General features: G+C 34.1%; 1 protein-coding gene and 2 long non-coding RNA genes across 4 annotated transcripts in view; 2 read left to right on the top strand and 1 right to left on the bottom strand.

The window, feature by feature from the left end:
• Nucleotides 1–238: 238 nt before the first annotated feature.
• Nucleotides 239–1,768, bottom strand: LOC135140433 (uncharacterized). The gene is made up of 2 exons (XR_010282251.1): nucleotides 1,638–1,768; nucleotides 239–1,590 (listed from the first exon to the last, which is right to left on the bottom strand). It is a non-coding gene; the product is annotated as an uncharacterized LOC135140433 (long non-coding RNA).
• A 3,984-nt stretch (nucleotides 1,769–5,752) lies between these two features.
• On the top strand, nucleotides 5,753–7,288 carry LOC135140675 (uncharacterized). The gene is made up of 4 exons (XR_010282282.1): nucleotides 5,753–5,933; nucleotides 5,980–6,514; nucleotides 6,820–7,071; nucleotides 7,133–7,288. It is a non-coding gene; the product is annotated as an uncharacterized LOC135140675 (long non-coding RNA).
• Nucleotides 7,289–7,370: 82 nt separating this feature from the next.
• LOC135140660 (zinc finger protein 142-like) overlaps nucleotides 7,371–14,040 on the top strand; it is a 47,617-nt gene continuing 40,947 nt past the window's right edge. Inside the window, exons 1-3 of one of the 2 annotated variants that reach the window (XR_010282279.1) lie at nucleotides 7,371–7,516; nucleotides 7,564–10,788; nucleotides 11,789–13,341. Coding sequence is in view for 1 of the 2 variants with exons in the window: in XM_064071302.1 (XP_063927372.1) it covers nucleotides 7,573–7,848 (276 nt within the window). In the remaining variant the exon portion in view is untranslated. Of the gene's footprint in view, nucleotides 7,517–7,563; nucleotides 10,789–11,788; nucleotides 13,342–14,040 lie in introns of those variants that run through there. The other variant, XM_064071302.1, reaches the window with a different exon arrangement.

Genomic DNA, 14,040 nt, shown 5'->3' with positions numbered 1-14,040 from the left:
TTTTTCCTACTTTGCTAGTTTTTGTTTTGTAAATATTACAATGTCGAGAAAGCACGTGCTTTTTCACACCCAACGGTCACATAGTTTTGAACGGGTAATCTTCACACTCGTACCATCTAATTTTTTCTTCGTTCAGCTGTTTAGCCATTACGTGCTCCTTTAAGGATTTTTTATGCTTTGTTTTGAAGGGACACTCTTCGCAGTCGTACCATTTAACGCCTTCTAAATGAAATAAATTTGTGTTTTTTTTTAAGTATATTTATTTTTGGTTTTAAATGCACAATTTTCACATTCGTACCATTCATTGTCTTAATATTGGGACTGAAATGATTTGATATCTGAATGGCGAACAGCTATATGCAGTTTTAAATGAGTTTTTCTTTTAGTTTTATACGAACAGTTCCCACATTCGTACCACTTAACTTCTTCTTCACTCAAATGTTGATTAATCACGTGATAAGTTAAAGTCGAGCGATGCTTGGTTTTGAACGGGCACTTTTCGCATTCGTGCCATACAATTTTTTCTCCCTCTACATGTTTCGCATTGAAGTGGTTCTTTAAAGATTCTTTATACTTAGATTTGAATGGACACTCCTTGCATTCGTACCATTTGACGTCTTCTGCCCGTGAGTGTAAGTTTTTCATGTGTCTTTTTAAATTCTTTTTTGATCCAGTTTTGAAAGGACATTTTTCGCACTTGTGCCATTAACCATTCCGTCCACATTTGTACCGCTTACAATCGGAATGTTGAAGTGATTTGGTATCTGAATGGCGAACAGTTATATGCAGTTTTAAATTATTTTTTCTTTTACTTTTATATGAACAGTTGGTACATTCAAACCACTTAACTTCTTCTTTACTCAAATGTTGATTAATCACGTGATAATTTAAAGTCGAGTGATGTTTAGTTTTGAACGGGCACTTTTCGCATTCGTGCCATTTAATTTTTTCTTCGTCTGCATGTTTGAAATTGAAGTGACTCTTTAAAGATTCCTTATACTTAGATCTGAATGGACATTTCGTGCATTCGTGCCATTTAACGTCTTCTGCCCGCGCGTGGATGTTTTTCATGTGGTTTTTAAAACATATTTTCAATTTAGTTTTGAAAGGACATTTTTCGCACTTGTGCCATTCACCATTTTTTTCGTACGTGACATTCTCGCTCAGAGAACTCAGACTTTGAACATTTTCTTTCCTTTCTGAGCATTCTGAAGTATGTTGAAGCCAATTTATCAAGGAATTTGTTTCGAAGGCGCATTTTTCGCAAACGTAGTTTTGGATGCTGAAGTCCTCGATTGACAAAACTTCTCTAGATTCACTCTTAAGGCCGTGATGTTTGTTAATGTGTTGTTTGAACAGAATCGTTAGATCCGTTTTAAAATCGCAGTCTTTACAATAATACGCTTCGATTTTGGCTTCGGAGCATGTAAATTTTTCCAGAGAGGAGCGATGTCGCCTCACGTGGTTCACCATAGACAAAATTGATGTTGTAAAATGGGGGCACAATTTACAGTTGTGGACGTTTTTCCATGAAGATCTTCCGTGTGCAACGAGTGCTTTCGAATATTCCAAAGTCGACATTGTGGCTACCTAAAATTGTTTTATTACACTACGAAAGCAATTGCAATGTTGGTTACCTTTTAAATCTTGTTAAAGTAGTGTTAATGAAGATTATCCTCGTGATATTAAACACTACTATGTTTAATCCATGTTCTAAAAGGGCAGAGTTCTAACCTAAGATTTTTACGTCACAACCAAAGATATTGAATACAAGTATAGATAGAGCATGCCGTAGCAGGCCGTAGTTTAAATGAAATGACGTTTGAGGAGTGGTCGACTTATGTTGGCGACAGTGTTTGTTTCTAACTAAAGTCTTTGCCATTTCTATTGAAACACTACCTATTGAATTTGACTAAAATTTAGCAATTGCTAATAGTTTTCGGTTGATTGACAACGGCTTTTAGTTATAAAATTGTCTGAATATGAACGTTGCCAAATTTACGATCAACAAGTGGTGTTTCAATAGAAATGGCAAAGACATTAGGAATAAAATTAACTAGAAAAAAATGTCATAATATTTTTTTTGCGCTGCCATAGTTGTAATTGACATTTTACGTTGACACGTGGCGTGTCGTAATGGCAATGAAAAAGGATCTAGCGCCGCAAAATACAAACGAGGAATTTAAGCTTTGAAAAAATAAATTGATTATCACAAAGTAATTACTACTAATTGATAATCATGTATCTAAAGTTATTATAACAAAAAGTGGCTCGAAATTTTAAAAAAGCGCAATTTAAGTTGTAATCTTAAATAGGGGAATTTGTTGATCAAAATTTGGATTTGTAGTAATTTGACAGTTGACACTATTCGATGGTTTGGTTTATGTTGTTGACAACTATTATGTTATTACTATTTGTTAGTAGTTCTTGTTAATTAAAAAAACCGTTTAAACTTGATGTTATTCGCAACCTCACGCTGAATCATAATCACAAGATTCTCTCTGATCTGGAGCCGTAAATATAAATGTTTCCACTGGTAAGTATTTCAGACTTCTTGGGCTTGTGTCATTCTGCCGCTTTAAAAACGCTGTTAACTTATAAAATTTCGAATGATTTATATTATGTTTGATGCCAAGAGTGCTTTTCAGAACTGAATATATTGTCCACAGTGTGGAGGCTTTCATGATTTCCGACTTAATTTGGAAATAAACCAAGAGCGTCGTTTCAGAAAATTCGCGTATTTTATTTTCTTCGCACCACTTGATGAATTTTTGATATTCGGCTTCATATGGACCTGCGGATTTTGCAGGCAACAAATTTGCAGTTGCTTTATCTGCAATTTTCTGAATACGTGCACGATTTTCCATTTCAACTTTGAAATTAAAAATCTAGACCGGACAAATTGACAGATTGGTATTTGACGTATTTGGTAATAAATTCAATACCAACATAATTTCGGTTCAGAAATATTTATTCTTTTAGCGATTGAAAAATGTTATTTTTTCAAAAAGGCAGCGCAAAAAATATTGTATGATACTCGTGTGAAAACTCCATTGCATTACTCACTTACATACAGCGCTCGACTGCGTCTCGCGCCGTATTCCCGTTCGTAATGCAATGGACCGTTTTCAACACTTGTAACATAAGTAACTATTTCGTCATACCTCTTTGTTATTTGATCATATCCGTAGTGTCTCCATGGAAGTTATGTCATCGATAACAGCCACGGACGTTATAATAACAGCCGTGAACGTTATTTATTTGACAATATAATTATTTTTAATCAGATTTATTCCATCACGTTTTTCAATATATTACAAATTAGTACAACACTAAAATAACCTTCTCCAGCGAAAAGTAGTCATCTGGTGCTTCCAGAAGAAATCTGATGATTTGCTCATTTGTTAGGATTTTTGCCTTTTTTGGTTTATAAAATTCAGATTTGCGTTTCAGGAACATAAAAAGTTTTCCATATCTATAATAAACGTAACTTTTGAGTAATAAGACATAACTAAAAATGGAAAATACTAGCCCATAAATGTCGATATGTTCATGTAATTTCAAGCATGTCTTTAACATGGAAATTTTTGTCCATAAGCTGTTTGGCGAAAAATTTTTGCTCAATTGTGAGGCGTCGCAGAGCAAAATATCGTCACTAATCCTCTCAACGCCTCTCTTTTTACGCCATATTGTAAAATCCTGATATTCCTTTTCATACCTGACACTTGTCTTCAGAGGCAATAAATCCAAACTTGCAGCAGCCGCTTCATCGCGAATATCTTCGGGAATTTCACAAACAGCTACATTTTTACGCAACATGTCAAAATTTTATTTTTGGTTTATAAACATGCCGTTACTATGGATAAAAAGTTGAGACTACCTGATTCGTTTCTTAAATTTGTATTTTTTATGAGTATTTTTTAATTAACCAGTTTAGGTATGACGAAAAATACTGAACGAAATACGGCCGATAAATCGTATAACAGTCTCGGATAATATTTATACGCCTCGGCTATCAAACAATTATCCTCGACTGTTATACGCTTAATATCGGCCTAATAACGTTAAATACTATAACTGCCCATTCACAATGGACATAAGGCATAACAAGTACATAAAGCTTACATAAATACGTAAAGTTGATACGATGGAAAACGTATACCCCTGTTCACAGTGGACAAACGTAATTCTTATGCTTATGAACGTTTTATGTAATCCTTGTGTGCGTACACAAAGTTGAAACAAGTTCAACTTTGTGCACGAATTATGTCAAAATTATGTTAAAATCTAGGGACTTTTGAATGCTGCTATTGAATTCCCTTTGACAGTTGACACTTGGCACTTCACACCTTTGATTATATTATATAAATTATAATCAAAGCTTCACACTGCGAGCCTGTTCTGTACTGCGAGTTGTCAAGTTCGAATATCGTATGAAATTGTAGGTTAGATATTTTGATTGACTCAGTTTGAGGTTAGCCGTTTCTATGTTTAGCCGGGAGTTATTCCGTTCTGCGTTTGCGCAGTTTAATAATTCTTACAGAGTTCACTCTGTCCACTGTGAACGTAGATAAGCATAAGCCAGACACAAACCAAAAACGTAAATTATGTTATGCGCGTTATAATTCTCAGTTTTCCGAAATTTTAGTTTGGGGACTTTTCAGTTTACTCCTATTTATTATTCAATTTTTGGGTTTTACAATTTCTCAATTTTTCAATTTCTCGGTTTTTAGATATTTCAGTTTTAGGATTTTTCAATATTTCAATTCTTCGGCTTTTCTATTTTTGACTTCTGGATTCTTCGATGTGTTTACCTTTTTACGTTTTCGATTTTTCAATTTTTGGATTTTTAAATCTTTTACTATTTTAATTTTTCAGTATTTCTTAATCTTTCGATTCTTCGACTTCCTGTGTCCTGGTTTTAGCTGCTGTATTTATACTTATATTATATCTTTGGTTGTGACGAAAAAATCTTAGGTTAGAATTCTGGCGTCGTGGCGCGTCTGGAACAAATTCACTCATTTCCCGTACATTTTGTGTAGGATTTTTCATTGGAGAGGTTGGTAGAAAACTCAAATTGTTTGACCACAGAATACCATACAGTAAGGACAGCTTTTGAAAGGCCCATAATAAGAAATGCACGTAACGGACTAGAACAACAATAATCGACCGTTGGGTATGGTCATGACGTTTTTCCATGAAGATCTTCTCCATGTTCGAAGAGATTCAGTATACTCCAAAGTATACAACATTTTGCTTGCCTAAATCTCCAGAGATAATCGTCAAAGAGTGTCAGTTTAGAAATTTTGACCATCTGACCAGAATTCTAACCTAACTTTTTAAGTCAAAAAGGACGTGATTTTTTGAAAAATACAATTCGAGGCGGATAAGTGGGTGATTGTTCTCGTTTCACCTAAAACACAAAAAATCGATACCAAAAATGCAAATTTTCTGGCAGAAATAATTACAAAATTATTACCAGAGAAAGAGAAGGGTCATAGCACAGGACGTCATAGTTTAAATGTGTTCTCTGGTTTAAATTAAATGACGGTTGAGGCCGAGGCACAGAATATTATACAGTAAGGACAGCTTTTCAAAGGCCCATAAGAAATGCACGTAACGGACTAGAACAACAATAATCGACCGTTGGGTAAGGACATGACCTTGAATTTGGGCTAGAAACTGTAGTGGCAAACCTTGTTACTAAATAAAATTTACCACCATGTCAACATTGTGCGTCAAATTTGACATTTTAGATGTTTGGTATTTAACATTGTAACTGTGATTTATTATTTTTACTGAATAGAAAATGCGCGTTCGAACAAATAAATAGAATAAATAATCTTGTGGAAACTGTACACAGGGCACAGGGATGTGGTATGCTGGTATGGACACAGTTACGAGGACTGCTTTTATTTATCGGCGACATGAAAGTAAAATTGAGTTGGCAGAAAATAGTGAAACAAATCGTTTTTCTAGGGCTGCAACATAAAAGGTGAATGCTTCATGTAGCATCTTAAGCCCGCCACTCACGTTCCAACGCCGCAGTACAATTGTGTTGGATACGACGAAATTGAAGTGTTTTTGAACGTATGTGTATGCGATCAAGCAAATCGGTTGGATGTGGACGGTTGGTGAACAAGTCTGTCTGCAGCAGTACAATCGTGTTGTATTGGATGGAAATTTGATCATGTGTGGACATGACTCGACAGTGTATGTTATTCAAACCGTGAGAGCAGCTATAAAAGTACATTTTCGTCATTTTGTCGGACATGTTGTCATCACGATCGCAAATTTTTAACTGCAAGGTCGTAACGTGTGTGTGTATTGCTGCTTTTTAACAGAATTGTACAACAGTTGCATCAAATACAATTGTACTGCAGCGTTGGAACGTGAATGTCCAGCTTTGGGATTACCAAATGGTGGATCATCATCAAAGGCGTTGAAGTGACAGAGAAGTTTATCATATATGATGACATTACGTGCAACGGCAAAATAACTACATGTTTCACAGGTATATTTCATCAAGCATTTTTTCATTAAGTATCCACAGACATAACTTAAAGAATTTTGTTCCCCCATGTCCAAATGTCTGTAGTCTGTCATATTTACTTCGACAGATTTATGTGCAAAAGTTGTTCAGGTTAAAACTGTATTAATCATTTGACACTGGTTACTATCTTTAGATTCAATTGCTAGTAAAATAGATCCTAAATCATTACAACTATTGGCATTTTCACTGTGCTGTAAAAATTGCATACAAAATAATTTTTTATTGATTATAGAATAATATACTTCTTTATATTTCTTATCTTACAGATTCCAAGGGAAATTAAAGAAGCCCCTGAAGCAGGTTTTTTCATTGTGCCTGCAATCACGAGGTGGTCTACCACTGTAGTCCATGTTACTATGAAAAGGTTCTCAGAATCACTTCACTAATTTAACTAACAACAAAAATTCAACCAAAAACATCAAAGTACTTTTCCCAGGGAAGATGAAAATAACAGCGTTCACTTTCTGACTCTTCAAACGGTTCACACTTGGCGAAAATTGAAGGCGTTGACAAAATAGGTAGTTGATACGTTTATGCTGAAATTAACTCTTCATAACACACTCCAAAAATTGGTTTCAGTTTATTAATATTCATCCGATGTTTATATTCGTTCCTTTTACATTGTTTTACGGACGATCTGTATTTGTAATTTAGGCAACCAATATTCCACTTCGTTTCAAAAATCCCGCCTAATCAAAACGGTTGGGTAAGGACACGTTGTTCCAATATTTGACGAGCTGTCTCTACTGTATGATATACTATGGTCTGGTTCTAGGTACAAGGTCACTTGTGTCATTAGAGAAATGTACGGCATGCTCCATCTATACTTATATTCAATATCTTTGGTTGTGACGTAAAAATCTTAGGTTAGAACTCTACCCTCTTAGAACATGGATTAAACATAGTAGTGTTTAATATCACGAGGATAATCTTCATTAACACTACTTTAACAAGATTTAAAAGGTAACTAACATTGCAATTGCTTCCGTAGTGTAAGAAAACGATTTTAGGTAGCCACAATGTCGACTTTGGAATATTCGAAAGCACTCGTTGCACAGGGAAGATCTTCGTGGAAAAACGTCCGCAACTGTACTCTGTGCCCCTATTTTACGACATCAATTTTGTGTATGGTGAGTCACGTGAGGCGACATCGCTCATCTCTGGAAAAATTTACATGCTCCGAAGCCAAAATTGAAGCGTATTATTGTAAAGACTGCGACTTTAAAACGGATCTAACGATTCTGTTTAAACAACACATTAACAAACATCACGGCCTTAAGAGTGAATCTAGAGAAGTTTTGTCAATCGAGGACTTCAGCATACAAAACCACGTTTGCAAAAAATGCGCCTTCGAAACAAATTCCTTGATAAATTGGCTTCAACATACTTCAGAATGCTCGGAAAGGAAAGAAAATCTTCAAAGTCTGAATTCTCTGAGCGAGAATGTCACGTACGAAGAAAATATTGAATGGCTCCAGTGTGAAAAGTGTCCTTTCAAAACTGAATTCAAAAAAAGTTTAAAAGGACATATGTATTACCTACACTCGCGGGCAGAAGACGTCAAATGGTACGAATGCAAGGTGTGTCCATTCAAATCTAAGTATAAGGAATCGTTAAGGCGGCACTTCAATGTGAAACATGCAGAGGAAGAAAAAATTGAATGGCACAAATGCGAAAAGTGCCCGTTCAAAACCAAACATCGCTCGACTTTAAATTATCACGTGATTAATCAACATCTGAGTAAAGAAGAAGTAAAGTGGTTCGAATGTGCCAACTGTTCGTATAAAAGTAAAAGAAAAAATAATTTAAAACTGCATATAAATGCTCGCCATTCAGATACCAAATCACTTCAGCATTCCGATTGTAAGCGGTACAAATGTGGACGGGATGGTGAATGGCACAAGTGCGAAAAATGTCCTTTCAAAACTGGATCAAAAAAGAATTTAAAAAGGCACACGAAAAACGTACACTCACGGGCAGAAGACGTCAAATGGTACGAATGCAAGGAGTGTCCATTCAAATCTAAGTATAAAGAATCTTTAAAGAACCACTTCAATGCGAAACATGTAGAGGGAGAAAAAATTGAATGGCACGAATGCGAAAAGTGCCCGTTCAAAACCAAGCATCGTTCGACTTTAAATTATCACGTGATTTGTCAACATTTGAGTGAAGAAGAAGTTAAGTGGTACGAATGTGGGAACTGTTCGTATAAAACTAAAAGAAAAACTCATTTAAAACTGCATATAACTGTTCGCCATTCAGATATCAAATCATTTCAGTCCCAATATTAAGACAATGAATGGTACGAATGTGAAAATTGTGCATTTAAAACCAAAAATAAATATACTTAAAAAAAACACACACAAATTTATTTCATTTAGAAGACGTTAAATGGTACGACTGCGAAGAGTGTCCCTTCAAAACAAAGCATAAAAAATCCTTAAAGGAGCACGTAATGGCTAAACATCTGAACGAAGAAAAAATTAGGTGGTACGAGTGTGAAGATTAACCGTTCAAAACTATGTGACCGTTGGGTGTGAAAAAGCACGTGCTTTCTCGACATTATAATATTTACAAAACAAAAACTAGCAAAGTAGGAAAAAGTACAATTTAGCCCCGCCCACCCACCCGTTGTATATTTTTTTTCAGAGGGTTGGTTGGTAGAAAAGATGGCCGCTTTGTGGAGGGATGTGAATTGCGTCATTGTTGTTTGGGTTTCGTGAGTGAGAGTATGGTGAAAAGACGCTCTAAGTTAGCCAGGTTAAATTAGTTGGTTTGGTACTTAATAAAGAGGAGGAAGCATTTGTTTAACGACAATTTTAATTTTATCTCGCATAAGAATTATTTATTATTTAAAATTTTTCTTTTTGAAACTTTAACACTTGTTCAGTTGTCGTTAATATCAGAGTCATAGAAATTGAACATTTAAAATTGAATTGAGGTAAATAATACCGAAATACGTGGCAGAAGCGGAGTGCGCGGTTCCTAGTCGAGCTGGCGAAATTCACTGCGAGCTTGCGACCGTAACGACCTGTTCGTCTAGGTACTCTTGGGGTGCTACCGTCTTCTAAATGAAATAAATTTGTGTTTTTTTTAAGTATATTTATTTTTGGTTTTAAATGCACAATTTTCACATTCGTAAAATTCAATGTCTTAATATTGGGACTGAAATGATTTGATATCTGAATGGCGAACAGTTATATGCAGTTTTAAATGAGTTTTTCTTTTAGTTTTATACGAACAGTTCCCACATTCGATGATAATTTAAAGTCGAGCGATGTTTAGTTTTGAACGGGCACTTTTCGCATTTGTGCCATTCAATTTTTTCTTCCTCTGCATGTTTCACATTGAAGTGCCTCCTTAACGATTCCTTATACTTAGATTTGAATGGACACACCTTGCATTCGAACCATTTAACGTCTTCTGCCCGCGAGTGTAGGTGATACATATGTCCTTTTAAACTTTTTTTGAATTCAGTTTTGAAAGGACACTTTTCACACTGGAGCCATTCAATATTTTCTTCGTACGTGACATTCTGGCCCCGAGAACTCAGACTTTGAAGATTTTTTTTACTTTTAAAAAAGTGGCTTATTTGGCAGCATTAACTTTTTTCCTTTTTGTAATTTAATTTTTATTTTATTTATTTTTTCTTAAATAAACCTCTTTCTTTTTAGATGTATTTATTACATTATTTTTACAATGATAATTAAACCTCAAGTATTCGGGGAAAGAATGTGCGAATTGTCAAATTGTATACCTAAGTAATAAAATAAAAACTGTAACAAATCATCGTGTTTATAAATTAAATATGGACTTTTCTTTTTTCTTATTGCGATTCGCGATTTTGAGCAAACTACACAGTTTGCAATAAATTGCGTACACGCATCAATTTTTGAAATTGTAAATGAAGTGATACTTTTTAAATTGGGTGGCGACATCTAGGAATAGTTTAGGCAACGACCACCCAAGATGGCTTAAAATTCGGGTCAGAAAGAACAAAGGCGCCGACACAAGAGCATACGGTATTTGTGCATAAGAACATTCAGGACTGCCAACTTCGAAAAACAGTTGGCCTAGTGTCATTACAAAAAGGCGGGAAAGGCAAAACATCATTAATTGCTGTCACTATAGTCTGAACGCGCTTTTTCTATATTCTTCCAGAATGGAATCCATAAAGTGTTCTGTCTGTGACAAACAATTTAATTTTGTTACTTCCAGGAATAGACATTTTAGGCGTTTTCACCGTGATCAAAGTGTTGGTAGGATTTGCAAAACAAAGATTTTTTGTCCAATGTGTGGGGATGAACCAGAGAGAAATTTGAAATCCCATGAAGAACTCAAAACTCATCTTGAAATAAAGCATAATATAACATTAGAGGTAGAAGAATTGATACTAAGTCATGAAGGTTTTAAAAATTGGATTTGCGAAGAACGAAGAGATGTTAAATATATTAGCCGAAAGCAAAAGAAAGATGTGCGTTACCGCTATCAGCTGATATATTATAACTGCAACAGAAGCTACAATGGTACATTATTATTGTAATTTGTTAAGAATATATTGTATTATTGGACATTTTAGGCTATGAAAGTAAAGCGTTTAAGAGATTTCCAAAGGCAGGGGGTTGCAAGAAAATCTGTGGTACTTGTCCATCAAGAATCACTGCAAAAATTTTTGATGAAGGTATGTTATCTATGTGCACACTTTACTGTATATTAATTGCATCAATTGTTTATAGGAACTGTGAAAATTTAATATATAAAAACACATGTAGGACATGAAGATGAGCTGAGATATCAAGGGTTGACAAAAAATGAAAAACAAGAAATTTATTCAAAATTGACGAATGAAGTATGTAAAAAGAGAATATTAGAAGATGCTCGGACCATTAAAGGGGATAAATTGGAAAGACTACACTTATTAACAAAAATGGATTTGAGAAACATGAGTCAAAGTTTATCAAAAACTAGAAATGCTGATGATATGGCTGCAACACACAATAAAGGTTTTCCATGAATGGAATCAAAGTGGCCAAAATTATGGGTTTTTATTTAAACAAATTGGTAAGGTATATGATTATTATTTTGTTAGCATGTGGTTTTTTACAATTAGGTAAAATTTTTGTTTAAAATCTGTGAATTAAGAGAAATATTCATGCATGTAGATTGTAGTTGGTGGTGTTGGTTGTTTAGCACATGCTTAGCTTGGCTTGTAGGGGAAAGGCATTCCATTCTTAGAGATGAAGATTTTGCAGTGGGCTTTATGAACCAGGTGATGGAATCTAAATTGAAACAATTCACAAATATTATTTGTATGGATGGGACGCACAACACAAATATTAGAGGATGGGAGTTAACAACAGTTTTAGTTAAAGATGATAGGGGTGTTGGTTTTCCCGTTGCATTTTTAGTGTCTAGTAGAAAAGATCAGTTAATTTTTGAAATTTTTTTAGATGCTTTAAAGAAAAAAGTTGGTGAAAAATTATGTCCCACCTATTTTATGACAGATGATGACCCAAAATATTATAATGCATGGATAAACGTTATGGAAACAAAACCAAGACATTTGTTGTGTAGTTGGCATATTAGAAAAAATTGGAACATTCAAGCAAAATTAAAAAATACAGAATTGAAGAAAAATATGAAGACCGAGATGGGAAAAATTTTAAAGGAAACAAATGAAGATAAATTTAAAGAGCTATACGACAGTTATTTTCAGATACTTTTTGAAGCGGGGGAAATTAATTTTTTGAATTATTTAAAAAAACATTATTTTCAGAATATGGAACGTATTAAAATGTGGGCTCACTGTTACAGACTAAATGCTGGGATTAATACAAATATGGCAATTGAAAGTCTGAACAAATTTATTAAATATGATGAGTTGAATAAGAAGAGAAATAATACAATAGAGAAGTTATTGGAAATGTTAGACAGAGTAGTGGAAGACAAGGAATGGAACAGAATAATAGAAAGAGAAAGACCTTCTACAGAAACGTATCAAAGCAGAATTGTAAGAGACAGACATAGAAAAGCAGAAAATTTACAAAATATGGTGGAGGAAGTTGGTTTTGGAGAGTTTTCAGTAAGATCTAATTCCAGTAAGATTTATAAGGTTGTGTATGGAGACAGAGTGTGTAGAAATGATTGTAGGCTCACGTATTGTGTAGTTTGCCAAATCTGTTTGCATCATTACAAATGCCAGTGTCCTGAGTTTATGGTAAAAAATAACATGCATATGGTTGCTTTGTTTGAAAGGGAACGGTATGAATGTGGGTTAGGGCAGACTAAAGACACTTTTACAGATATAGAAGAACATAATTATTGGAAGAGAGTATTAATGGAAACAGAAAATGAACACAATCATTGTGATATGCAGAAAAATGAAGAAGTAAAAATGTTAATAGAAAATAATCAGCAAACACCGTTGCCATTGGATGATGAAACTTTTCGAAAATTAAAGCAGGAGTCGCTTAATAACACTTTGAATGCACTTAACATAGATGATTTTAAAGAACTGATGAGCAATATTGATGGATGGTTAAGAAAAAAAAACGAGAAGACTTTAACAAAGAAAAGAGTGCAAGAGACGCAGCAATATTATCCCGTAAGTGAACAAATATGAAGCAACACTAGAGAAATGAGTGGATTTTTGTAACATGGGTTATTAATAGGTTCTCATAGAATCACCTTTATAAATAATAGGATGAAAATTTTATTTCTACAATTTAGTAATTATAATTTTTATTACTGCTACTATTACTATGTATTTTTCTGTTAGGTAAAGATGAATTCTGTTGTTGTATTTTTTGTTGATTCAGATTATTTCTATAAAGCAAATACACATTTTTTACAAATACATTTCTATTTTATGCGTTTTTTGTATGTTACGCTTGATTGAAATAGCACATTAATTAATAAAAAAAACTAAAGTTGTATTATTAAGTTTCATTATGTTGGGTAAAAGAAGCAACAATCATATACAATTATAATCACATACGTTGGTTATTCAATGCAAGTAGGTATGTCTGGAGGAAAGCATGATTATACAGTTTTTGGTGTGACCCTAAGTACATTAATATTAAATTTTAAGGCAGGTTATACGCAAACACAAACGATGATCAACTTATTATGAATTATATTTATCATTTCGATACTAATTCTGTTGTGATAACTGGGGGTTAATCCATTTGGTAATTCGCCGAGATTACATATATTTCAATTTACCACATTTTTTAAATGACAAGTGTAAACACCTACGTTTGAATTTACCGGGTTTTTCAATGACAGCTCAGGCATGCGCATACATACAGGTTCTTAGGCACAAATACCGTATGCTCGACACAAGCTGTCTCTACTGATTGATATCTATACTGTGCCAATAGTTTGTGAATTTCTCTATTGACATAAGTGACCTTGTACCTTGAACCAGACTAATAAATCAAGTCAAACATTCCAACAGCCGAAATGTTTTTATTTTAATACCATAA

Source organism: Zophobas morio, unplaced genomic scaffold (assembly GCF_036711695.1).
Source record: "Zophobas morio isolate AGI-343-1 ecotype UQ-CSIRO unplaced genomic scaffold, CSIRO_AGI_Zmor_V1 ptg000040l, whole genome shotgun sequence".
Lineage (NCBI taxonomy): Eukaryota > Metazoa > Arthropoda > Insecta > Coleoptera > Tenebrionidae > Zophobas > Zophobas morio.
Note: the sequence above shows the minus strand (reverse complement) of the source record. Positions and strands in the feature narration are given on the sequence as shown.